The sequence below is a fragment of the Bos grunniens genome, chromosome 24 (assembly GCF_055505025.1).
Source record: "Bos grunniens cultivar Pamir isolate PY7600 chromosome 24, Bosgru_T2T1.0, whole genome shotgun sequence".
Lineage (NCBI taxonomy): Eukaryota > Metazoa > Chordata > Mammalia > Artiodactyla > Bovidae > Bos > Bos grunniens.
Genome location: NC_141188.1, coordinates 42,576,311 through 42,603,650, shown reverse-complemented (window position 1 = coordinate 42,603,650; position 27,340 = coordinate 42,576,311). Strand labels below are relative to the sequence as shown.

The 27,340-nt window shown below is 49.7% G+C and overlaps 1 protein-coding gene across 5 annotated transcripts in view; it reads right to left on the bottom strand.

Annotated features, from left to right (window-relative positions):
* Positions 1 to 1,091: 1,091 nt before the first annotated feature.
* The window catches only part of PTPRM (protein tyrosine phosphatase receptor type M), a 665,820-nt gene continuing 639,571 nt past the window's right edge, over positions 1,092 to 27,340 (bottom strand). For all 5 annotated transcript variants that reach the window (XM_086373135.1, XM_086373137.1, XM_086373136.1 and 2 more), the window contains 9 exons: positions 26,922 to 27,076; positions 26,549 to 26,684; positions 25,251 to 25,400; positions 24,138 to 24,311; positions 22,940 to 23,071; positions 19,475 to 19,600; positions 17,289 to 17,452; positions 9,572 to 9,707; positions 1,092 to 1,851 (listed from right to left, as the gene is read on the bottom strand). In XM_086373135.1, the coding sequence (XP_086229261.1) occupies positions 1,798 to 1,851; positions 9,572 to 9,707; positions 17,289 to 17,452; positions 19,475 to 19,600; positions 22,940 to 23,071; positions 24,138 to 24,311; positions 25,251 to 25,400; positions 26,549 to 26,684; positions 26,922 to 27,076 (1,227 nt within the window). In that variant the 3' untranslated portion in view covers positions 1,092 to 1,797. The remainder of the gene's footprint in view (positions 1,852 to 9,571; positions 9,708 to 17,288; positions 17,453 to 19,474; positions 19,601 to 22,939; positions 23,072 to 24,137; positions 24,312 to 25,250; positions 25,401 to 26,548; positions 26,685 to 26,921; positions 27,077 to 27,340) is intronic.

Sequence of the window (27,340 nt, the reverse complement as noted above, 5' to 3'; positions counted from 1 at the left end):
CTGACTCTGCGACCCCTTGGACTGTACCCAACCAGGCTCCTCTGTCCATGGGATTTCCCAGGCAAGAATACTGGAGTGAGTTGCCATTCCCTTCTCCAGGGGATCTTTCGGACCCAGGGATCGAACCCGCGTCTTACTTCTCTTGCACTGGCAGGCAGATTCTTTACCAGCTGAGCCACCAGGGAAGCCCCTGGGCAGGTCCTACCCCGAGTGCTGTATAAATGACACAGGTGTGATGCTAGGACGCTGCCCCTACCTACCCCGGGCCCTGCAGGCAGCCGGCACCCACCAGGCCGGGTGACTCTGGACACGTTGCTCAGTCTCTTGTGACCAAGTCTCTCAGCTATCCGATGGCTCAATGGCTCCAAACTATGTCCAGTCCTACCATTGGGGGGAAGGACCTGCTGCCACTAGAGGAAGCCCCTGCAGTTTTCAGCACAGACGGGTGTTCTCGAAGGACTGTCCCTGTCACCCACGGGTCACACAGGCTGGGGCTCAGCTTGCACTCGGTGTGTGACCTCGCCCAGCTTCCTCCTCCTTCAGAGGCCAGCAGAGCCCTCAGGCTGCAGTCCCTTCTGCAAGAAACGTCTGTCCAGCGTGGTGTCCGGCTCAAATGCACTCTGGTCCTGCCACTCTCTAAAGAGTGTTCTGGCAGTGAGTCTCAGGCATGAATGAAGCCTGGAAAGGATGGAGATGATCCCCCAGAGAAAGGCAGAGGCTTCTCCTCCTGCTCAGAAAATCACCACTCTGGAGTCCAGCCCAGAGCTCCTGTCAGAGCCTGCCCGCCAGGTCAGAGCTCACTGGCCGGTGGCCTCTGGGGCTCAGAGGAGCAGCTCAGGATGGGTCTCGATTTCTCCCTGACAAAAGATCTCTCCGAAATCCTAACTCCACCTGCTCCAATCCAGCAGACCAGCCATGGTTTCTCTGCCCGAGGCCAGGAGTGACCAGAGCTGCCCCGCGGGGTGTCAGGACACCAGGCAGACACCACACTGCTCACACGTCTTTATTTATTGAGCTGAGAATTCACACAGGTAGCATCATACAGTGAATGATTTCCAGGGCTGGATAAAAATGATTGTCACTCACCGCGCTTCACAAAAATTTCTTTTAATGAATAAATAATCTGATGAAATCAAAAATATTTACAATATAAACACACAGGAAGAACTGAAGAACTTCAGATCTGTGAACCTGATCGCTGACCTCCGCCTTCCTGAACCGAACGCCTCCCGAGCTTTTCCCTCGGAAACGATACAAATCTGATAGAAACAACAACTCATACAACATCTCTTGGTTCATTATACGTTTATCTGTTAGTCTTGGAAAGCTACATATATTATGCGACATGTTAAAATACAAATATTAACTAAAATAATATATTATCATAATGCCAGGTAGCATTCTCCACAGAACGAAAATGTACACTCAGCTGTGACAATAAGAAACGTTCACGGGCCACAAAATAATACCCCAAAGGTACAAATTCCTTCATAAGAATATAATTGTGCTCTTCAATTTACCATCTGTCCGCGCTGCTCGAAGGGGCCGGTGCCCAGGACGACGGGGTTGGACCGCTGGGTGCTGTGGGTGGGTTTCGGTCAGGCAACAGCACTATTGGGAATCGGGCAGTGCAAGCAGTTTTATAAACACTTTTTTTTCTTGGACTCTTTTTTAAAAAGAGCCAATTAGGCAAAGCAAAATAAGCATATGGAGCTGTCTTCATCTCATCGGCACAAACACCGTGGCACTTCCTGGCTGTGCAGGATGGAAGGTTCGTGTGCGGGGCTCTTCACGCCGTCAGCCAGTATTCAAGTACTCTAGGGCTACCTCGTAGCAGAACTTGTACTGATCCTGGAACACAGAAGGGACAGAACATCAGCGCGGCCACAGCGGGCCCCATTTCTCTGAAAGCAATGATGCTGTGCGTGAGTGCGTGCTCAGTCAAGTCTGACTCTGTGTGACCCCACGGACTGCAGCCCGCCAGGCTCCTCTGTCCGTGGGACTGTCCAGGCAAGAATACTGGAGTGGGTTGCCGTTTCCTTCTCCAGTGGATCTTCCAGACCCAGGGATCGAACCTGCACCTGCTCTACTGGCAGGCAGATTCTTTACTGCTCAGAAGCCCCAGTTAGGGCTTTAATTGGAAGCAATCAACCTGAGAAGGAGGTGAATCAGAAACGAGCTAGGACGTCACAATCCTGGACCACACACGTATTCACTGTAGATATTACACACAAGGCCAATGAAAGAAATATTCTGACATCTACACTTGTGAGACTTCTTGGAAAGTTCCAGACAACTGGAACACATCTGCTTGTCCACACGTGTAAGTGCACCTGTTATATCAACATCCTGAGGACAAATTATGGGAAAGCCAAGAGGTGTACTGGGAGGGAGGCTGGAGATGCGCCTTCCTGATTTGCTCAGTGAATAAACGTGGCTTCACGCCTGGCCTGGCTTTACCTTTGTCAGTCAGCAGGACTCCCTCTGGTTTATGAACAGTTATTAAGCACCTCTTAAATACCAAGTACCTTGACCTGGCCCCTGACTCTGAGAAGTCCATGGTCCAATGAGGAGGATGAGACAGGGACCCAAGGGCCCCCAAGAGGCAGAGCTGAGTGGGGCCCACGAATGGTCCCCAACATGGGTGCAGTGGAGCGGGGAGCAGCAGTTCTCAGGGGAGATGTGAGGGGGTGGCAGGTGATGGGGAGCTGGAGGAGGAGCATGTGGACTGGGGGAGGTGGATATTAAGTGCCTTGGGTTGCCCAGGACAGTCTTGACTGATGCCTGTTATCTTGGCGGAATGGAGAGTTGAAGCCTTGTTTGCTCTCAAAAGTGTCCCAGTCTGAATGGTAAAGCCTGGGGGCCTCCTGACTGTGGTCCTCCTGGCAGGCTGCCCGGGTAAAGATGGCAGAACAGGGACAGGCACTGGGGGCAACGTCTGATGCCCCCTGGGAGCCACATCCCAGTTCTTAATGGGGCAGTGAACTCATTTCTCTTGAGTGCAGCTTTCTCAGATCCCGGACCAGCACCTGCGCAAGCTTTCAATCCACATTTTAGGATTTATTATTTTGGGATCTGATACTTCTATTTTCAGAATATTTACAAGAAATCACTCGAATTTCAAAATCCTGATGCTGTCAGCTCATGGCTGACACTGGCTAAGGCGAGCTCCAATCATTGCTGTTTTTGTGAACCGCACAGACAATTCTTTTTTCTTTTTCGTGGAAACCTAAGAGATCAGTTCCTTCTTGCAGAAACATGATTTTGTACAAAGCTAGCTGTGCAGTTAGTTTCAATGCCAACTAGGGACCGTCTTCTTAACAGAGTGTTATGCATGCTCAGTTGCTCAGTCGTGTCCAACTCTCTACGGCCCCATAGACTGTAGCCCACCAGGCTCCTCTGTCCATGGGATTCTCCAGGCAAAAATACTGGAGTGGCTTGCCATTTCCTGGATCTTCCCGATCCAGGAATCAAATCCACGCCTCTTGGATTGGCAGGCAGCTCTTTTACTGCTGATCCTTAACATAGTAAGATGCACTTAAAGGGCCACGTGGCTGCTGCCTTGGGTCAAAGGTGAACGAGGAAGCCAGGAAGGGGTTTCGGGTTCATCCCAAGGGTCGGCTGTTGGGGGGGGAATCACTGAAGGTGCCCCATCATAGGCATGACTACAGTTTTTCAAAATGAGTTGTCTCTCTCATCTCATCCTTCCTAAATAGGCTGCTAGCTCCACAGACTGTGATGACTGGTTCCGTACAGGGAATGAGCAGAAGGATCACAAATTGCTGGTCCCCTCCCCCAGGCACCTCGAAAAACACCTGAAATCCTCCCACTTGGAACCTGATTACACTTGATCACCAGATACAGCCCATCTTTGGCGGTTTTCTCTCTTTTGAACAGTATAATTAAGCCACATGAACCATCTCTGCTTCAGGGGAGAAAGGGCGTTTATGCTTTGGTCCCAGGATTTCCCAATCTGGGTGACATTAGCTGATGACGTGAGCATCTTTGTGCTAGACTGCAACCAGAGTAACTGGCAACTCCTCTTCAAGCCCCCACCTTCACTTCAGATGCCCCTTGCTCTCACAAAACAGGGAGAAAGTGAAACTTGAAAGGATACCCCACATGAGGTCACGCTGTAAGAGTCCCTGCCCTCAGGGAGGGCATGGGAGGCCTTGGTGGCTGCAGGCGGCTCCCCCAAAGGCCGGACAGTGCCTTTGTCTGCGGAACATGGCCCCATAGTCAGCCTGTCACTTCAAACACTCCACGTTGCCTGAGAAGTTTCAAAGAGATTGTGCACTCACCTGGGGCAGAGTTTCCCCCTCCCCACCCCTGCACACACACACCTGCTTTTGGAAATGAACACCAGCTTCAGTCTAAGCTGGATCTTTGCTGACAAGCAGAAAAACGCTTCTGCCCGACATGCCTGCCAGGAGGGGAAGTGGGCCCATGTGCCAATACCCTCAGGCGGGACTCTTTGGATCAGTGTTCCCAGGGGGTCGCACTGGGTGACCAGCCTATGAGACCCCTGGGGGGCAGCTGCCTGTCTCTGATGATAGATGGATGGGTCATTGCACTCAGTATAGCTTTGAAAGAGTCTGAAGCACTTTCTCCCTTTCCAAGGCCACATGCTGTCTGTGCATCTGGTTCTTTAGTCAGACCCATTGGCCTGTGGCCACTGCCTTCCCTGGTCCTGGAAGCAGCTCAGATCCCTGTTCTTGGGTCCAGTAAAGAGAAGAAATGGGAAGTGGGCTTGGCCTGCCCCGCCACCACCGTGGCCATACTGCAGGACTGGCCTCTCGTCCTCCTGAGCTGTGTTTCTCACCTGCGGCATATCACACAGGCTCTGTCTACCCCCATCTTCGGGGGCGCAGCCTGGCTCCTGTATCTGTGAAGTGCCCCAGCTGATCCAACGTGTGGATGGGCCGAGGGCCTTTCTAGACCACCCATGAACTTTCTTATCCTCGGTTGCACATCAGGTCACCTGGGGCGCTTGTCCCACGGCTGCTGAAGCCAGGTCCATGTCACCTGGATCAGTCTCTGGGGTGGGCCTGGGGCTCAGAATTTTTTAAAGGTCCCATTACAGAGAAGTCAGTATCATAGAGATAGAGACTAAAACTGTCATTGTCAGGGGAGGGGCAAGTGGAGTGATGCTGGTGAGGGTACAAATTTTCAGTTATAAGAGCAGTGAATTCCACAGCTCTACCATACAGCACGGCGACCAGAGTTAATGATATGGAACTGTACCCTTGAAACTTGCTGACCACGGATCACAAGCATTCTGACCACATAGAGTCAGCTGCACTCACCCCGAGAGCCCACAGTTGTGCTGATCACCGTGGTCTAGGGAACCACTCCACAACGTGAGTGTGTCAGGTCAGCATGTTGGCCAGAGCTCCCCTTGCCTCCCGGGGACAGTAACTTTCTCGGGTAAGATCTGGCTCCTAAAGGCTGTTTCTCTGTTAACACAGAGACCTGGGAACTTCAAAGCCAAGTGCAGAAGCAAAGGTGAGAGCAGACTGTGTGTTGAAGCAGCTGGTTTCCCAGCAACCGTAAGAGAGGCAAAGTGGCTCAGCGTGGGGGACCCCGTCTGCATCTGACCAGTTAAGTAGCGCCAGTCTCAGGCTGCACTGTGGCAGGAGGCCCCTCGGGGATCCAGGCCTTTGATGAGGGCTGGGGGCTGGCTGAAGAGGTGGATCACTGAGAAGTTCGGCAGCAAGAGGGGTCAGGAGACAAAACCAGTGGCCCTGCTGCATCAGAACACCTTGCTGCTGTTTAGTCAATCAGTCCTATTGGACTCTTTTGTAACCCTATGGACTGTAACCTGCCAGGCTCCTCTGTCTTTGGGATCTCCCAGGCAAGAATACTGGAGTGGGTTGTCACTTTCCTCCTCCAGGGGATCTTTCCGACCCAGGATCGAACCTGGGCCTTCTGTATTGGCATTGGATCTTTTACCATGGTGTCACCAGGGAAGCCCATCAAGACATCTAGTCTTGTGTTAGAATGATTTTGCTTCCTGGCAATCTACTGCCTTTTCCCTGGAGCCTCCAGACCTAAGCAGTTGAAGAAATAAATCCGTAGGCCCTCTGACTCTCCCTTGAAAGTGCCATGCTTCAAAATGGACGGGGAAGTTTCTAACTCAGACACAATTTTGAAAAATAATCAGAGCCTCAAGGGGAGATGGAGATGGGACCACTTTGATCCCCTCGGAACATTCATCCTGCCCTGATTGGGGGATGGGGGTTGTGGCAGCATGTTTTGGGGTCTGAATGGAAGGATGAGCAGACCCAGAGGGGCCTGGCCCTCCTGCCTCCCCACGCCCACCTGCCTGCCTCCTGGCGGCCAGCATGGGGTCTGCTCTAGGGTGCCCTGGCTCTAGCCTCCTCCTGCAAAGAGACAGCTAGGAGCCAGCTTCTCAGCTACTGGTATCACATTCTCTACTTAGGAAAGACTCAAGTCTTGGGTGATCTTTTATGTCCAATACAACTGTACCAGGTTTTATCACCCTGACCTGAATTAGTTATCTCAGCCAACACACACACACACACACACACACACACACGAGTGCCAAACTAAACAGGAACTATACTCACAGCAAAAACAAATATGCCAGCGACAAGAGCCCTGATTCAACTCAAGAATCTTCAAGCCCACTGAAAAGAGGACCGTGACATTTTCCCTTTGGTTACCAGATAAGCTCTATTATCCCATCAGGAGGCACCGTGACAGATTCATCAGACATTTTCCTCAGGAAATTGCAGGACTTTCTTACATTTCTCAGCCGTGGAGCTTATCATAAAACTGGTGTGGATCTCTGGGGTTCTGGGAATCCAAGAATCCTGTTTCTCCCTCAGAACCGCACATGAATAGAGAAACGCCCAGGTTATGATGGGAACGTGGGCTGCAGTCAGGAGCTGCCTTCATGGAAAAGCACCCCATCCTGCAGTCTGCACCATGGATCTGGGAAAAGCCTCGCTGCTTCTGCCCAAAAAACTCGTGAGTGAAGGAAGCTCAGCAGAACCATTCAGGGAAAGACCTGGAAGGGTCTGTTTCTAACGATGTGCTTAAGTCAGGCTGCAGTGAGAAGGGGATTACACTTTTTTTAAAAAGTCAAGGTCACTTTACTCAGATGCCAACTAATGTTTGGAAGCTACATGCCTGTCCCTGAATCAGGGCATTAAATACCGAATGATGTCTCAGAATGGTTTCATTTATGCATTTGTTTCCAGCCTCTGCCAATCTGCTTATCTGTCCTAAACTCGGGCCCCCTCTAACTGCCCTCAGCCCAGAAGATGGAGAATTCTGGGTGGGGGAACTCTAAAATTCAGGGGGGTCCCGAGGAGTGGTTAGATGGCATCCCCAACTCAATGGATGTGAGTCTGAGCAAACTCTGGGAGATAGTGAAGGACAGGGAAACCTGGTGTGCTGCAGTCAGTCCATGGGGTCACAAAGCATCGGACATGACTTAGTGACTGAACAACAACCCGGGGAGTGAGACGGTCCTCTGACCAGTGAAGTCTGGGCACAGCACCTGGCCCATCCACGTGAAGTCTGGACTGTGTGAAAGGCACTTGTAAGTGCCACGTGTACACATGCTCCTGCTCCTGAAGCCTCCTCGCTTGCACCTGGTGCTTTTTTACCTGCATCAGGTGTGCTGCTGGTCACACTGTGCCCTGTAGACACCTGCAGTCTTAGGGACGGGCTTTCTCACCTGGGGCACTTCCAAAACACTTTCATGCATGTCGTCACAGGGGATGATCTCAACAAACCAACATCATCCCTGGTTACAACTCAGGCTCAGGAGAGTGACATGCCCAAGGCGATGTCAAGGTTATCTGTCTGAGGTCACTTCACTTGAATGAGTAGAGCTGAGAGTAGAAGGCAGGTTTGAGGGACATCCCCAGGGCAGGATGGGGGAAAAAAATGGAAACAGTGACAGATTCTATTTTCTTGGGCTCCAAAATCACTATGGACAGAGATTGCAGCCATGAAATTAAAAGATGCTTGCTCCTTGGAAGAAAAGCTATGACAAACCTAGATACCATGTTAAAAAGCAGAGATATCACTTTGCTGACAAAGGACCATATAGTCAAAGCTATGGTTTTTTCCAGTAGTCATGTATGGATGTGAGAGTTGGACCATAAAGAAGGCTGAGCACCGAAGAATTGATGCTTTTGAATTGTGGTGCTGAAGAAGACACTTTAGAGTCCCTTGGACTGTAGGAAGATCAAAGCAGTCAACCCTAAAGGAAATCAACCCTGAATATTCATTGGAAGGACTGATGCTGAAGCTCCAAAACATTGGCCACCTGATGAGAGCTGACTCATTGGAAAAGACCCTGATGCTGAGAAAGATTGAGGGCAGGAGGAGAAGGGGGCAACAGAGGATGAGATGGTTAGATAGCATCACCGACTCAGCGGATATGAGTTTGCACAAACTCTGGGAGATAGTGAAGGACAGGGAAGCCTGGCGTGCTGCAGTCCATGGGGTCACAAAGGGTCGGACACAACTTAGTGACTGAACAACAACCACCCAGGGGAGGGTGGGGAGTAGTGGTGTGGGGGGTACAGCCCTTTTTTCGCAGAAGCCAACATGGTAATTGCTGATGGTTTTGAGAGTCTGCACCTGGCCAAAGAGGTTCCTGTTTGTTAAATTCCCAGGGCAGCACATGCATCTGGAAACTAGAACAGCTCATGAAGCACCCAGCACGTCTGTGGGGGAAGCAGATGGCCCTGGATGCTGAGCAGGGCTCGGGTGGGTCCCAGGAGCTGGCCATCATGGGTGAGGCCATCGCTGTTTCCTCAGCTTCAGCGTGACTCTCCACTCCCTCTTTAGTCCCGTTAAGGTATTTACAATGTATAGCAGCTTTCCAAGCTCCTCAGGGACTCCACCTTGTTTTTCCCTCCCCATCCCAGGCCACTCTCCCCACCTTGGGATTAATCCCCCTGTCTCCTTCAGATCCGTCCTCCACTAACAGAGAAATACAAAAACCTCATTGAAAAGCTTCCTCCTTTAAACTGTTCTCCTATTCTGGAGTCACAGCAGCCGGCATTTCAACAGCTCTGCACAATAAAGAGATTTCACGAAATTCCCGAAGAAAACCATTCCACCTCGTCCTTTGTTTCTCCACCTCTTTCATCCTCTCCTCAGATACCCGCCGTAATTAAATGCAATCGTCCGGATGTCAAACTCCAATTCCCAGCTTTGATAAATATTAGGTGATTAAGCTATTTATAAAATCTGTAATTTGAAAATCTGGCATTTCATGTGCTATGATTATTTCTTCTCTGTGAAGACGAAGTGCTTAGACATGTGGAAGGTGCTGCTGAGAATGGCAATTAATCAGAATGTGCGCTTGTGAGTTTCAACTATTTCTACGTGTCAGATGTGTTGAGAGAAGCCTACTGGTGAAAAGGCAAGAGGAAGGGAGAAGAAAGGAGAACAACTCGGACAAGCACAGCGAATGCACCGTGAGCACGAGCCTCTCCCACCAGGGATCAGACTGAGCTAACCAGGGATGGCTCCTCATCACCCCCCCAACTCCAAGTGGGACGATAGATGGACCGGGGCCTACCAGCAGGTCCACCATATTGGGCTTGTTGTTCCTCAGCGTCTTCACGGCATGGAAGACATCCACCGTTCGCTGGTGCCGGAGCATCTCGCAGACGATGCTGATGGCACAGAAGGTCCCACTGCGGCCGCCCCCATTCCTGTAGGAAGAGGAGAGGCAGGTGGTGGGTCTGGGTCACCATCACAGCACATGGCTCACACCACCTGGTCACATCTGCTGCCCAAGCCCTCCTGGCCGGGATGCTTCACCCGAGCAAGTCCCTCTACCTGATGCAAACAGAGCCCAGAACCCAGAGCCCACAGATCACCTGACCAGAGGTGATGGGAACCTGGCCTGCTCTCTCAGCTCCACCTCTGCCCCCACGGCTGCATAAGACCTGCAGGAAAATTTTCAATATACAAACATCTCATGCAGTGTCTGCAGGAAAACTGGGATGGGTGTGGGTTATGCTCAAAGATGGATTTGGCCTCAGACAATCTATTAGCATTTCATGCTTTGTCTCTAAAATAAATGAAACAGGAGGGAAGAGGGCAGCACACAACCTTGGAAAGAATGACACAGCTAGAGAACACAGCAAAAACTGATTCGATCCAAATGGGTACTAGAAGGCAGACAAGTCAACTTGACTAAACCTTGATCCTCAGTTCAAGCTCAATGCAAAACATCAGCAAGCTAAATGACACCCAGAGGTGCCATGGCAGTTCCAAAGTGGACCATCAAAGACCAAAAAGTGGGCGATGGCCCAATCCCTGGAAATCCCCGCCCCTTCTCCAAATAGTTGGAATAATTCTCCCACTCACTAGCCTAGGAAAGTACCCATCCCTTAAAAGGTAATCACAACCATAGTTTGAGACTGCCACACTCGCTGCTGCTATGGCCCACACTCTGTCTGTGGAGCGTGTTTCTCTCTGAATAAATACACTTCCTACCTATCACTTTGTCTCTCACGGAATACTTTCTGCGATGAGAAATGAAACCTGAAAACCTGAGTTTCATTAGGTCCTGAAACTCGGTCTGTGATCTCAGTCAGAAGACCGTGGATTTTGGCTGGGTTCCAGTCCCAATTTGAGATAAACGGCTTCATAAGGGCTCTTTCAAAATAAAACTTTCTATTTTGGATTAATTTTAATTGTACAGAATCACTGTAAAATAGCACAGAGAGTTCTCTGTATGCCCACCTTCCCTGATGTGAAGGTCTTACATAACTGTAGCAAACGGTTAAAACCAGGAAGTTACTGCTGGTATAATGCTATTGACTAAATTACAGACCTTGGTCAGGGTGTCCAGTTTTTCTACAACCGTCCTTTCTCCTGGTCCAGGATTCAGTCCAGGACCCACCTAGCATTTAGTGTTTCCTATGAGCTGTGTCCTCAGTGTTCCCTTGTCTTTTTTGACCTTGACACTTTGAAAGAGGACTGGTCAGTTGTTTTGCAGAATATGGAATACAGAATGAGATGCAGAAAAGAGCCATGGTCCCCTATCCACGATTTGAGAAGTCATCACAAAATACAAATTGTAGAAAGTACCTTCATTTTGATTCCTCTGATGCTTTCTTATCATTGAACATGAGGTTATGCACTTTGGTAAGAAAACCATGGAAAGGCTGTCGCCTCCTTCGAAGGTTCATGGTGTTGACTGTCTTGTTGCTGGCGATGCTGGCCTTGGTTGCTTATTAAGATGGTGGATGTCTGGCAGATTTTTTCACCATGTACTCATGATGCTTCTCTTTGTAGTTAATAAGTATCTTGGGAAAAATACACTGGGATTATGTAACTATCTTGTTCTCCTCAAAGCTTCATCCGCTGTTATTCATGCCCATTTAGGGATCCTGTCTGCAACAGTGTTCACTGTGCTGCTTGTTCTTCAGTCATTAAGTCGTGTCCGACTCTTTTCAGTCCCACGAACTGCAGCACGTCAGGCTTCCTTGTCCTTCACCATCTCCCTGAATTTGCTCAAACTCACATCCATTGAGCCAGTAATGTCATCCAACCATCTCATCCTCTTGTCCCTTTCTCTTCCTGCCTTCATTCTTTCTCAGAATCAGGATCTTTTCTAATGAGTCGGCTTTTCACATCAGATGGCCAAAGTACTGGAGCTTCAGCTTCCCCATCAGTCCTTCCAATGAATAGTCAAGGTTGATTTCCTTTAGGTTTGATCTTCTTGCTGTCTAAGGGACTCTCAAGAGTCTTCTCCAGCACCACAGTTTGAAAGCATCAATTCTTCGGCGCTTAGCCTTCTTTATGGTCCAACGCTCATATCCATACATGACTCCTGGAAAGACCACAGCTTTGTCTCTACGGACCTTTGTCAGCAAAGTGACGTCTCTGACACCTGTCTAATTGGTGTCCACATCACTCTTTCCTTCTACATCCTGCTCTAAAGAGAGAACTCTCAGGCACTGTTTGAAATTTTATTTGCTTATTTATTTCTATTATTTATGTCACTTTAGACTTATACATATCATTTCTTTGAGCTAAAATAGTATCCATGTTTATTTTGTTGCTGAAATTGTTCTGGCTTTGGCCATTAGGAGCTCCATCAGGCTGGTTCCTCCAACCTTTTTCAAGCACGTCCTTACTTTCTAGAACCATGAGATTTTCTAACTGGTCCTGTAACTTCTCCCTTGTACCAGCTCTGGAATCAACCACTTTTCCAAGGATGCAAAGGACTTTTTTTTTTTTAATAAACACAATACCATTGTTATTACACCTAAAATAAACACTACAGTTTAACAGAATCAAATTTCTAGGTACTGTCCACATTTCCCAGGTTGTTTAGACTTTTTTTTACGGTTGACTTTTTCAAATCCTCATCCAAGCAAAGTCCACACTGCATTCGGTTGACAAGTCTTGCAAGTTTATTTTAATCTGTGGGTTCTTTTTGCTCTCTCATTGTTTCCTCTTGGCAATTTATTTGTTGAGGAAATGGGGTCATTTTCCCTGCAGACAGCCCCACATTCACCAATCTCTAATCCTGTGCTTTCTGTTAATTGGGATTTAGCTCCAGAGTTTCATAAGAAATTCAGGATTTTTTTCTTTCTGGATAAATATACTTTATAAGTGAACTTTCATTAGGAAGCAGGCATAGGACATCACCTTGTCTTGTGATTTTAAGATTGATCACTGTGTTCCAATGCCAGCTTGATCATTCCATGCTTAAGTTCCAAATCAGTTTCTTAAATAAAGTATAAGATACCTACAATTAAGCTCACAAGTGGTTAAGTATAGATCGCAGTTAACTTTTGCAAATGCATATACCATTAACTACCATTTGGATCAAGATACTGACCACGATCAGCCCCCTGGATCCCCTCTCCCCAGTATTCCTTCCTCACCAAAACCACCAACACCTTCAAGATAATCTCTGTTCTCAGGTCTGGCATCATTAGTTTCTTTTGTCTGTTTTTGAATTCTGTACACATGGAATCATACAGCATGTACTCTCTGAGTCTGGCTTATTTTGTTTAACATTAACTGTGTGGGAAGCACCCACGTTGTATCAGCAGTTTGCCCTCCTACATTGTGTGCGTTAGTCGCTCAGTCGTGTCCAACTCTTTGGGACCCCCATGGACTGCAGCCCGCCAGGTTCCTCTGTCCATGGAATTCTCCAGGCAAGAATACTGGAGTGGGTAGCTGTTCCCTTCTCCAGGGGATCTTCTGGACGCGGGGATTGAGCCTGGGTCTCCTGCATTGCAGGCAGTTCTTTACCATCTGAGCCACCAGGGAAGCCTTTTCTTCTTATGTTGCTGAGAATAATTCCATTGAGTGCATGTACTACTGCATAATTTCTTTATCTAGGAGCTGACGAATGTTTGGGCTGTTTGCAGTTTTCCATATTATGAGTATGTTTGCTATAAGCACGTCTCCTATTGCATTTATGAGTCATTTTTGCAGTCACAGACCTCACAGCAGAAGAGCTCAGAGGATATATTTATATTTAGCTTTGGTAAATGTTGTTAAAGGGCTTCCCAGGTGGCGCTAGTGGTAAAGAATCCATCTGCCAATGCAGGAGACAGAGACATGGGTTTGATGCCTGGGTTGGGAAGATCCCCTGGAGGAGGGCATGGCCACCCACTCCAGTATTCTTGCCTGGAGAATCCCATGGACAGAGGAGCTTGGTGGGCTACAGTCCACAGGGTTACAAAGAGCTGGACACGACTGAAGCGACTTAGCATGCACGCATGCACACACATATGCTATTTAAATGGTTCCAAAATGGTTGTACGTGCTTACTTTGTTCCAACAGTGTTTGGGAGTCCAGTTACTCCACAGTCTCCCAACACTTAGAACCATTTATTTGTTTAAATTTTAGACATTCTGGTGAGAATGTAGGGGCACCCAATTTTGCTGTATTTTAATGCATATTCTCCTGAAAACTAATGATGCCTTTTCTATGCTTATTGGCTATTTGGATATTCTTTTTTGAAAAAATGAAGTTCTCATCAAGCATTTTGCCCAACAGTTGGATTGTCTGTCCTTTTCTTGTCGAATTCAGCAGTTCTTTGGCATGCTGGCTAGGAATTCTTTGTCAGATGTATGGAGAGCAAATGTCAGTGTCCCGTCTTGTGCTTCCACGCTCCTTGGATGAACGGGAGTGCTCAGCTTTAACGACCCAATTTACCAATGTCTTCCTTTATGGCCGCTGTTCTGTGTCCTGCGTAACTCATCTCTGATTACTCCTTCAGGTGAAGATTTTCTGTAGAAGCTCTGTTGTCTTCCTTTGCAGGTCTGCACGAAGACAGCATGCACTAGAGATGCTCTCTGGGTAGCGTGAGAAGGGAGATCACTGCCCTGCAGGTGGTGTGCTGCTGTGGGACCCTGCTGTGAGTCAGGGGACCCCGAGGTGTGGTTGTTCCTGAATTTTCTCTTCTGCTCTTCAGTTTCTTATCTCTCTCTGCATTGACACCTCAGTGTTTCTCCTCCATTGGCTTTTCATCTAATGCTTTCAGCAGCTGTCGATGACCACTGTCTACATCCATTACTTTCATCAAGGGTTGAAAAAGCATGAGACCTTAATTCTACCCATTCTGACTAGTTTTATCAGCTGGAAGACATGTATAAAGACAAAGAATTCCCTGCTTGCTTTCTGTGAACCATCCAGTTCACAGCCCTGAAGGGCGTCCCGGGAATGGATACTCTGCCCATGGCCAGTAGGTGGCACTGCGCTATACTGAATAGGAAGAAGGTCTCATCTCGGAGGTGGTGGGGTGGACAGCAGGTTGCCTGTGGGTCAAGGCAACGTCTCCTGGCCTGAACTGAAGGATACCGATTTAACCTAACTCTGTTCCTACAACTAAAAAACCTAAGATTAAGATTTTAAAATCTTGACAACAGTCAGCATTGACCCCAGCCTGGGTCTCACGCCCTGCCCCCGTGATATGGAGAGAGTAAATGGCAGCCCCATGGCAACAGCTGGGACTTCAGAGTTGTGGGGAGGATGGTTCCCAGGGAGAAGTCCAGGATCTCTCAGCAGGAGAAGGTGCCAGGGGCTCGGCTGGCAGGAGGGCAGAAGCAGCAGGTGCCCGCAGTGTCCACTGGGTGAGAGAACAGCCACTGTCTTAGGTATCCCGTGGGCAGGGGGTGGAACTGTTCAGTCTGGGGTCATAGCTGTGCCTTGGGAGAGTGTCTACAGGGTGGTCTACGAGGTGCAGTGACTTAATGGGTCTTTGAATTTTCCCCGCAAACCCCTCCTGGGGCCTCAGATCTCCCACTACTGGGATGTAGCCCCCTCCTTTTTTCCTGTTATGATTAAAAAAAAGTTTTTTTTATTGTGGTAAAAGTCACATGACATAAAACATACTATTTTAACCGTATTTAACTGTGCAGTTCTGTGGCACTAAGTACCTTCACAATGTACAACTCACCATCGTCCATAGCCTGAAAACTTTCACCTTCCTAAACTGAAACTCTGTCCCCATTAAATGCTAGCTCCCCATTCAACCCCACCCTCGACCTCTGGCACCTACCGAGGGACTAATACTTTCTGACTCTATGAGTCTGACTCTTCTAGGTACACCTTGTATAAGTGGAATCAAACAGTATTTGTCTGCACCTACTGTATACCGGAATGCATTTTTTAAGGTGAACTTAATACATGTGGGATGCAGCCATTTGGGTCCCAGGGCTGGCCCTGGTCAGGAAGCTTCTAGAAGTGTGATGTTCCTAGTTCCAGAGGCTAGCAGGCTCCTGATGCAGAAATTGGTAACTGCAAACTGTTTTTGCATCCCCAAGAAAACCTAACCGATCGAATACAAGCTCTCACTAAAATGTCGATTATCCTCGCCAGGGCTGTATCACCTCACACAGGTGACCCTCTGATCTTATTCTGATCAGAAGTTAAGTCTGCAAGTAGAGGAATAAAAACGGGGATGGGAGCAGTTCATTGATCCTTCTGGACGTTTTCCCGGTGGAGATGATTTTAATGAACTGGGTCCCTGAGAAAGAAGGGGAAGGTGGAGGGGAGGAGTTGGGGGACTTCTGATGAAGGGCCAGTGTTGGTTGCTTCATAAGACTGTTTCTGAGGGGACAGCGGTTTCTTGCCACATTCGGTGCTGAGAGGTGGCAGAGTCCTGGGTTCCCAGACCCGGGGTGGGGGCTGAGGGTGGGGCATCTCGCAAGATACGGCAGCGAGCAGAGAGTAACGAGCCCTCGGCCATGCTGGTTGCTGTAACCAGGGTCGGTGTCCCCGGAGCAGAGCTTTGTCTTCCCTTCAATTTGGGAGAGAGCTCCCTGGGAGCTTGTTAACAACGCTCCACTGAAAAGAGAAGGAAGCTCATACTCAGTGTCCACAGACTCTCTCCCCATCTCCCCAGACTGCCAGGCTTTCTAATCGCTGCCCATTAAGCCACCTTCAGCCGGTTGATTAGCTCCTCTCCTCGCCCATGAGAAGATGCAGGTGAAAGTGCTTTGAAAAGCACGCAGACTCAAGCTAAGGCTCGCAACCTCGGCCTCGTGCTGAAATAATCCGGGAGTTAAAAAAAGCACTGTTGCCCAGTCTTCCCACCCCCAGAGATCTGGATTTAATTGTTTTGCTGTGGCCTGGGCATTGTTTGTTTGTTTGTTTGTTTTTTAAAGCTCCCCAGATGTGCAGCCAAGGTTGGGAACCATTATTCTGCAGCCAAGGATCTCCCATTTTAGCACTTGTTAAAATTGCTGGTCTGGAGACCAGTCTGCAGACCCTGGCTGTAACCAAATCTTCCCAATATATATCTGTCCCCAGGCAAACAAAACAAAACAAAACTCTCTTAAAGCCACAAAGAAGAAGGAAACAGTTCCTTTGAAACCTCTGTCATGAAATCCAACAGAATCACCAATGAGTGCGCTGGCAAACCAGTTCTGCCGTAACGGGGAGGGGCCCTTGACTGTGGCATTTGCTGACGTCCGTGACATAAACATGTCTGCCGCTGAGGATTTCAGGTTACCAACAGTTTCACAATCAGCTCAGAAAATTCCCCGAAGCTTAACAACGTGCTCTCAAGAGCTGGAAGGAGCTCACTGAACCCACCCAGGTATTTTTTTCCGGAGGCAGCGGCTTCCAGTCACAAGGTTGGGGCTCAATTTATAGCAGCGACATTCCCTCCAAAGGTAAAATGCGCATGTGCTTGTTTTCTGCAAACTAAGCTGTCGCCCAGATCTGCTTACTTCTTCTCCCCTATAATGAACAAGAGGCAGTGAGCCAAGGCGTTGGGGCTGGTGTCTGTCTGGTGGACATGTGTACTCACAGGCAGTGCACGACCGTGCGTCCCTCCCCGCCGTTGTACTCCTCCTGCCACTTGTCCACCTGGCGGATGAGCTTCAGGAAGGAGCGCTTGGACACCGGCGTGTCCCTGTACATCGGCCAGCCCAGGAACTGGAACTGCTGCACCATCCGGTACCCGTCCTGGGGCTGCAGAGGGCCAGGTGATCGGAGGGGAGCGGAGAGAAAAAAAGCAGGCGTTACTCTCAGGGCCAAGCTCCAGCGCGCTGACCCCACCTCCTCATGCCAGTGGGCCCGAGGGAAGGAGGGCCTGCCTGTAGTTAACGAATGGACCATCTATGGCCCAAGGAGTTAGGAGTCTGAATCGCGAGCTGATATAAAACACCAGGTGTTTCCAATGGGAGGGCAGACAGAAGCGAAGTGGAATGCTCACAGCTTTGCAAACGCCGTGTGAAAAACAGCACACGACCTGAGCACTGACCACACTGGGCTGAGAGTGGTAAATAGGCTGGACTTTAATTACAAGTAAACTAAAGGTAAAGGATAAATTGTGATCTGGCAATGTCTGTGAGTTCAGAGTGTTACAGATGACACCCTGTGTCCTGGGAGTATAACACGGTTCTGCTCACTGGCATGACTCTTGCTAAGATATCAATAGTTGATCTTTCACCGTAATTAAATAGAATTATGTGTATGTGCTCAGTTGCTCAGTCGTATCCAATTATGCAACCCCATGGACTAAAGCCTGCCCGGTTCCTCTGTCCATGGGATTCTCCAGGCAAGAAGATTGGAGTGGGTTGCCATGCCCTCCTCCAGGGCATCTTCCCGACCCAGGGATTGAACAGAACCTGTGTCTGTGTCTCCTGAGTCTCCTGCACTGGCAGGAGGATTTAAATAGAATTTTAGGAGTCAAGAAATAACCAGGCCACATGATTTTAGTCTGACTCTCTTGGGCTAAATCTTTTGTGGCTGCCGGTAAAACCCGACACAGGGGATCACTCTTATTTCCTTCCTGGCTGTACCCCCACCAAACCCCACAGCTCTTGGCCTCCCTTCCTGTTAGACTCTTGCTGATGCAGGCCCCAGGCTCAGTCCTTGGGTCCCTTTCTCTTCTCCACTTCTCTCTTGAAGGTTTCATTCAGTCTCATGGCTTTAACTATTCCAGTGAGTCCTCAATCTGGGTCTCCAGACCTTGCTCCTGAATTTCACCCTCACAGATTCCAAGGTCTCCACAATATTCCAATGCAGGCATCAAACAGTCACTTCAAACCCAGCATGTACCCAGCTGACCTGCCTTCTGTCCATGCGTGCTCCGACCCCTAACAATCTTACCTGCACAGCTTTCCCTAACCTGGTTAATGTCTGTTCCATCCAGTTCGCAAGACCAACACGCTGAGAGCTGCTCGTGAGTCCCTGGGATCCAACCGATCAGCCCATCCTATCCTACTGGCTCTGAGGCCAGAATGTACCCGAGTCCCTCCACCTCCCCCGGCCACTGCCACTGTGCCTACCCTTGTCGTTTCCCACCTGGATTATTACAACAGCCTCCCGACCCGCTCTCTCACTGTCCTCAGCACAGACGCCAGAGCGTGCCTTCTAAAAGCTAGATTAGAGCACAAGACTCTTTCACTCGGGACCCTGTGATGGCACCTCCTTTCCTTCAGCGCAGAAGCCCCGATCCTGGTGGTGGCCTGCAGGGCCCTAAGTGACCTCTGCCCCCTGGACCCCAACCTTGGCCCCAGCAGCTACTCCCGCCTTCTCCTCGTGGGCTGCGGACACATCAGCCACCTTGCTGTTATGGGACTCACCAGACAATCCCCCCACCTCAGGGCCTTTGCACTGACTGTCATTTCTGCCCCTAAAGCCAACTGCACGAGAGCATGTGGCTGCCCCTCACGCCCGCCAGGCTGCATTCATACGGCCCCTCTGCTCACACTCTTGTCTAGGCCTGGCACCTTCTGCTTTCCCATTTTTCTCCTACAGCACACAGTACCTTCTAGCAAATCTAGCAGGCAATCTTTGTGTCCATCCTCTCCTGTCTCCTCCCTTTAGAACGTAAGCTCCACAGGGTCAGGGAACGTTGTTTTGTTCACAGACTCCTAGATGGGCCTTCAGGCTCCCAGAACACTGACTGACCCAGACCATCTACCCAGTCAATGGATGAGAAAATAATGAAACCGCAACACCAGCCATGGTGGTTGCGGATCTTACTCGCGCTGCGTTGTAGATTCGGAATATCCTACTGATGATGTCTTCTTCCAGGTCAGCAGAAACAAACTCCACCTGGATGGGGCCGTGTCGGTGGACTCCATTCTCTGGCCAGTACTGTGGACACAACTGGATTCAAAACGCAGAAACGCGAGGTTAATGGTCCGAATACATTTACTGCTCACGTCTGGATAAGGTCACCACCAGCATCAGGCCCCAACACCCCTCATTCACTTCATTTCCTTTCTCTTTTCCTTCCCCCCAGTCGACCGCTTGACTTTCTTGTTGGCTGAGCCGTTAATTCTCCCTGTCCATCTAGTACTTTTTTCTCTATTTTCTGTGAAAGCATCACTAAGCCACGAGGAATTCTGCCTCCCAAGGAGGTCATGTGGGCCTCCTGAATACCATCGCTGTAAGATCTCTTTTGCTGCTGAAAGGCATTCTTTTCCAGCCCTGGGGAGATGCCCTGAGCTGCCGTTACAAAAGTAAAGACATTTGAGATGACCCACTTGACACCCGAGTCTCCAGCCTTCCATCTGGGCCCACCTAGTAGTATGTAATCACTTTGAGAACAGGGCTGTTTAGTGACAAAATACTGATAACAGTGTTGGGTTACATTTTCTCATGCTCTGGTCCAAACCCTCCCAGCTCAGACCTAGAAAACACGGCGGAATGAGTAACCGCTTTGGGCTTCAATTAAAAACTCAATTTCCTAGCGTCTCACACTCCAGGTATTAGTGACACTGGGGAACCAGGAGTTCTGCTGAAACGTGGCGCAGCTGATGAGTGTGGCAGGCAGGGTGCCAAGCACGATGGCAGATGTCACTGCCACTGCCCTGCAGCAACACTGAACTTGGGAGACAGGTGAGAAAAAACCCCTGTCTGTTATCACAAATCTGTTCTAAAGCTCTGCAGGCATGCATGCATGCTTCCACGAAACTTTTCCTTCCTCACCAGAGCTTCCCGGTGACAAGTTATAAAACTGCCTTGTCAAAAGACAGCTCGCTGAAGTTTATTTTCTCTTTGACCCCCAGGGTACCCATGTTAAAATTAACAGGCATATGATGGGAAGCTGAGTTGGGGAGAAAAGCCCTAGCATGCACATCTGAACCGTCCTGCCCGTTCTCTCCTGACGGAGCCAGCCTTACTTTCTGTTTGTCCTCCCAATTCAGCCCTCAATCTAAAGCTCGTCACTTTCACCAGAGAAACACGAACGGCCCGGCTGGCACGGGCCCCTGGATTATGGCATTCTGCATCCTGCCCAAGGAAACCGTGCGGAAAATGGCTTAAATAGTGCATAACACATCCATGAACTGGGCCTATAAATACTTAAAGCAGCTGAGTGCTATTCTTGCGCGATTGCAGAGACTTTCGGTTCAAATGCTCCGTTTAGTGCTCTCTAAAAGGCTGAATCCCAAGAGCATCCTTTCTCCAAACCAGCACCAGCTCCATCTGCTGAGCGGGATGGGAACCTTGGTCTCTCCCACCAGGGCAGCCAAGGCTCGGTAAGAGCCCAGACAACTGTAGGTTAGGATGCGACTTTAGAATTCAAGTGTTAGTTGCTCAGTCATGTCCAATATTTTGCGACCCCATGGACTGTAGCTGCCGGGCTCCTCTGTCCATGGGATTCTCCAGGCAAGGACACTGGAATGAGTAGCCAGTCCCTCCTCCAGGGGATATTCCCGACCCAGGGATCGAGCCCAGGTCTCCTGCATTGCAGGCAGATTCTTTACTATCTGAGTTCAAGGCTGAGTGACTAACATGCTTTAGAATTCAACAGTGTCGTCCAGAAAGAACGTGTGTAAACCACTGATGTCTGGTTCACTCATACGGAAAAAAAAAAACAAAAACAAAAACAGTCTATCACTGCATTTCAGTATTCACATTAGGGGAAAAAAATGATTCTGAAGAGGGAACACTCGCTTATCCTCTGTCTGTGACTAAGCAACCCTGAATGAGTGGAGCCGCATGCATGGCATTGTGAGTTAGAAACCAGAACCCTCTGTCCTATTTCTGGTTGTGTCATGGAGGGTCCCCAGCTGTGGTGTCTGCTTGCTTTTATAAATGGTTGCCACCCATTCTTTGGAGAGGAGAGGATCACCAAGGGAGACTACTGAAATATTTAAGCTTCTTAAGTAAAAAGGACTAGATGAGGACAAGCACGATCATTATTATTTCATTAACTAGCTTTTGGGCTATAGCCTTAACGAGACAATGCATTGCTTCAAATGCAATGAAAAGCATTACAGGACTGAAGTGAAGGTCCATGGCATTTTTGGCAGATTGATGACAATAAAGTGGATTTTAGGAAGGAAAATTTTTGTCCACTTTGGCTGCTGCAATATGTCAGACTTTCATTTTTTTTTTTTATTTGTCTCTGTGAAACAGAAAATTAATTCTGTTCCAGAACAAGTTTATTCTTACAACACACCAAGTTCAAACTTCCCACAAGGGCCTCTGTCACGGTAGGTCAGCCCATGACTAGAATAGCTGGGCTCTAAAGTGATAAATCCAGCTCCCAGGGCCCCCGGGCTCACTCTGGCCTGACAATTCCCTTTAGGAAAATCCTTCTAACCCCATTACTAATACTGAGTCACCACCGCCCAGTTCTATCTCTCTTTGTATAAGAAGAGGAGCTACGAACAAATCACGTTCATCATTCTCAGTTTTCCTTATCTTCCAGTCTCAGTTTCATTTCTCTTTAATATATCTTTACCAAAGAGTTGACAAAAGTAATTGCTATCCCTTAGATGTGAAAAAGTCTCCACTCTTTTCACCCTGCTAGGCTGACTGCCACCTGTGGGCTCCAGGTGGGCCATGCCAGGAGGCTCGGAGACACTCCCAGCCCGGATCCGGGGCTGTGTTAGAGGTTGACGGCCTTTCTCATCGTCTCTGGTCGGCTTGCTTTATGTCCTTCAGCCCCCGGGTCAGTCCTGACTGCCTGTTACCCTGCATCTCTCTCCAGTCAGCATTTCCATCCTTCGAGAACAGCCCAGATTATGACCCTCTGTTTCCCCGTCACTCACACTGTCTCTGAGTTCAGTCCATCTTTTTGGTCTCAGACTATTTTCTGCTGCCATCCCTAATTACACCTGGTTTTTATTATTTTTTGTAAAGTTTTTTTTTTTGTGTGTGTGTGCAGACTATTTTTAAACTCTTCACTGAGTTCTTTTTTTTTTTACAACATTGCTTCTGTATTTTGTTTTTTTTTTCATCATAAGTCATGTGGGATCTGAGCTCCCCGACCAGGGATCGAACCCACAGCCCCTGCATTGGAAGGTGCAGTCTTAACCACTGGACTGCCAGGGAAGTCCCCCGTCTGGTTTGTAACACAGGCATCTTTGGCTCCCTGTTCTCGCCTGGGGTTTGTAACCTGCTGCCAGGGGACTGCATTCTCGATGTGCAAACACAGAAAACACAGACCGGACTGTGGGCCGGGCTCTGGCAGCCGCAGTCCATGCATCTCACCTGGGCAGGGTCCACGTCGTTTAGCATCACCACAGACGTGCAGTGATAATCCAGGACCAGCCTCCAGAAGTCTTTCACCGTGTTTGGCAGAGGATGCTGGGTGACTATGAAAGCCGAGGGCTGTTTATAGCTCTGCAGACGCAAACAAGAGAGATCCAAATGGACCCGGGAGAACGCGACAGGAGGGAGCAAAGTTATTTTGTACACATGGGAGCTTGTGACACAAAACACTGAACATATTTAACAACTGGTGAATTCCATCACCATGGTCCATGCCAAAACAGGCCAAAAATAGACTCATCTGCAGAAAAACAATGCTAAAGTCACCTCACTTTGATACTCAGAAAACTTAATAAGTACCTCCTACAATTTGTTTGGTATTTCTGGTAGAAAGGCAATGTCGACTCTACACATAACTAATTTAATGGAGAAAACTTAACTTTAAAAGATTCATTTTGATATTTGGCAAAACTAATACAATTATGTAAAGTTTAAAAATAAAATAAAATTAGAAAAAAAATATGCATGATTAAGATAGTTCTGTTTCTCCTAAAATCTGTGCACTTATTGTTTAAATGTGTGAGATGGTGTTACTTATTCCTGCCATCCAAGGACACACACACTTTTGACAGCTCTGCAGAGCGTCAGACAAGCTTAAATACCTTTTTACCAATATCACACCAATAGAATTAAAATTTCTGCATTAGCACTGAAAATCCCCATTCACTTTTCCCATCAATTGAATAGCAAATGCTCATTCAGTTAGAAGTAAATAGACTGACAGGAGGTAATGGGTTGTGTACTATCTGTGCTGACAGGCAATTTCTCCCCCATGTTAATTACTGCCTAAATTAGGAGGAATGGGAACTAAAATAATGCTGCAAACCATATTATCCCACTTCACTGCCTTCCTGACTTAATAGCTGTCTCTTGCTCTCTGGCCAGCAGGTTAAAAAACTGAAGTGCTCAGAGCGCCGCCGACACACCCCTCATTTATCAGTCCTCCTGGACCGGGGTCTCCCAGAGACCAAGGACGTCGGTCCCGACACAGAAGCAGATACGGAGGCAGAAGTGCACTTCGCTGAAAACACAGTTCACAGCTTTAAAGGAAACCAGGGAGAGGACCCAGGTGCTGCCCCCAGAGGAACATCCTGCCGTGCCCTGCCCAGGGAGGGGGTGCGGGGGTTGGGGGGCTCACGTCCATGAGGGCCGCGTTGATGTAGTTGCTGCTCTCGCCGTCGATGGTGATGAGGAAGGGCAGGCAGCGGTCAGGCGGCAGGATGTCCATGCAGCGGTTCTTCTCGTGGTTACGCGGCAGGAGTGCAATGCTGCAGTCTTCCACGCGCAGGGTAGGCGTCACCATGTTCAGGGTCTGGGGGACAGAGCAGGCACGCTCGGGAAGAGAACCCCGTCTCGTGTGCAGACCTCAGGGGACCCCGTGTCCTGGAGCTGACGACCCCACTCCCCACTCCCTGGACCCCACTTACACAATGAGATTTTTATTTCTCTTTAGTCTTTAGGACTCTGCACGGGCAGACACAAGGACTGCTGTGCGTATGCCAGATCAAGTGCCAATGAGTCCAGCTAGGACTGGACACCGGGGTTTGGAGGAAGAGATTGGCAGGGGTCAGGCTGGAGTTAGGTGGGGAGTCAGGTGCATTCAGACCCAAGGCGAGCATGAGAAATGGCACAGGGCACTCGGGGGGCACTAGTGGTAAAGAACCTGCCTGCGAATGCGGGAGACCTAACAGATGCGAGTTTGATCCCTGGGCCGGGAAGATCCCCTGGAGGAAGGCAGGGCAACCCACTCCAGTATCCTTGCCTGGAGAATCCCATGGACAGAGGAGCCTGCTGGGCTACAGTCCACGGGGTCCTAAAGAGTCAGACACGACTGAATGACTTAGAATGCGTGCACTCTTGCCAGCAAGCACCCTGAATGTGCCTGGCTTGGTCTAGCTGTCGGGGTTACACTGTGGGTTGGTCTGACATCTGCTCCCTGAGCAGGGGTAGGGGTGGGGAGGGCCTGGCTCTGCCAGACCAGTGGGTCTTGATGTGGGGACGCTAACTACATCAGCACATGGTCTGGCCGTCAGGGTGGTGTGTAGGGGGCAGGGCTCAGGCATTCAGTGGGCAGCGGCCAGGGATGCCACTGAACACCCGACAGGACAGCCCCTCGGCCACGGACAACTGAGCCCCCAGCGTCAACAGTGCTGAGGCTGAGAAGCCCTGCATGGGCTCAAAGGTTCTGGAGCCGACTCTGAGGCTCTTCTTAGGAGCAAGGTCACAGCCTTATCCCTTTAGCATGACCTACCCGGAATTCCTCCTTGATCTGGCTCGAATTGGTCTGTGGGTCCAGCTTGTTCATGTCATAGTAGAGAGACCTGACCTGGGAAGCGGGCACCGAGGTGTCCCCACAGAGACAGGCTTCCAGAATGGCATCGTGGATGAACACGTACTGCTCCTGGGGAAGCAGAGAAACCAAGGTAACTCCCAGGAACCAGAGGAAGAGGGGAGGTAGCCCCTCGCGGACCAGAGAACAATGGTTCACCCGTCCCAGAGCACGCCTTCCTTCTGGAGAGAAGGCCAGGGAGGGGACCTGGCTGCTCGGAGGGGGCTGTCTCAGGGCCAGTAATCCTGTCATCCTCCAACGGAAGGGCAGGGCATTAGTGATTGGCCATATGCGGAGGCCAGCAGGAGGAGAGGTAAGCAGGGGCTCAGTACAGAAGGCTTCAACACACTGATGGAAACCACTCAGACACTGGGGCTTCCCAGGTGGTACTAGTGGTAGAGAAACCGCCTGTCAATGAAGGAGACATTAGAGATGTGGGTTCGATCCCTGGGTCAGGGAGGTCCCCTGGAGAAGGGAATGGCCACTGACTTCAGTATTCTTGCCTGGAGAATCCCGTGGACAGAGGAGCTTGGTGGGCTATAGTTCATGGGATCGCACACAGCTGGACACGACTAAAGTGACTTAACATGCACGCACATTAGTAAAAACATTAATTTCCTAGGAGCAGGGTGGAATACTTTTTCTCAAACACTTAAGTTCCTGAAACACCTTGAATTCTAACTTAGAGAAGTTCCAGAGTGCTTCCAGAAAGTGGGCAAATTCCCACGATGCCAGGCCACTCACTGGACAGAATTTTTAAGGACAGTCAAAAGAGAAGGAAATGCACAGAGATTACCCTTAAAAATCACTCTGCAAATGCCTGCCTATTCTCAGGGGTGGTCTCGCTCTGGTTACCAGCTAGTTTAAAAGACACAATAAAAAGAAACGGTATCGAAATCCTGAAGGCTTCAAAGCGGAGCCTCGACGGGGACCCTTGACGCAGAAGCAAGGGGAAAGCTGGGCTTGGGGAGCAGATTCTGTTACCTGGCAGACTCCTGGCCTTTTTCATGTGTTTATGAGAAAAGAAAGAAAAGGAAGGAAGGAGGAGGGCGGGAAGAAAGGATGGCCATGTGCCTCGCCTTTTCTGCTGGGGGTTTCTGAAAACAGAACCGTGGCTTCTCTCCCCCCGCCCCTTGGCCCTGGGACGTGGGCCTTGGCGGTGGGCGTGGACGGGGTGGGGAGGAGGACAGGGGGAGGAGGGGGGGACGGGGGTTCAGTACCTCGGTCTGCACCATGTTCACCCTCCGAGACCGCAGCTCCCGCACGCAGTTGTAGATGTCCACCACCCCTTCCCGCTCGGCCATGTCCAGCATGATGTCAATGACGATGAAACAGCCGGTCCTGCCCGCACCAGCACTGCACGGACAGGGGGGCTCAGTAAGGGGGGGCAGAAGGGACCCCCGCTGCTGCTTCCTCTTAGATCCTTGCTGGGGTGAAACTCACAGAACGTGGAATGACCACCAGAAGGTATACAACTCAGTGGCGCCTGGCACCCTTGCAATGCTGTGCGACCATTGCCTCTGTCTAGTTCCCAAACATTTCCATCACCCCAAGGGGGCTCGAACCCACTGCCCTCACTCGGCCCCCACTCACCTGCAGTGCACCACCAAAGGGCCTGCGTTGGGTGGGCTCTTGGACTTCACCTGCCGGACAAAGCCCAGCAGCCCGGTGGCGTGGTAGGGGACCCCATGGTCTGGCCAGCCCGTGAAGTGGAACTGTCTGATCTCTCGGATTTCGTGGACGCCTCGCTGCCAGGGGCCGGTCAGCACAGGAGAGAACACAGGGAAATAGACAATGAGGGGCCAGGAGAGCGCCAAGGACCCTCAGCGTCAGGGAGCCTGGGGCTGGGTAACTGACTGCTGGGAAGAAAGTCATTCTCCAAGGTAACACAGACTCTGAGAGCTCATCACAGGGAGGAAGATGTTTGTAGGGGTGGAAGGGGAGGTGATGCTTGGGGAACACGCGAGTTTACAGGTGCAACGGCAGTGAATGGATAGTGGTGGGCGCTGAGA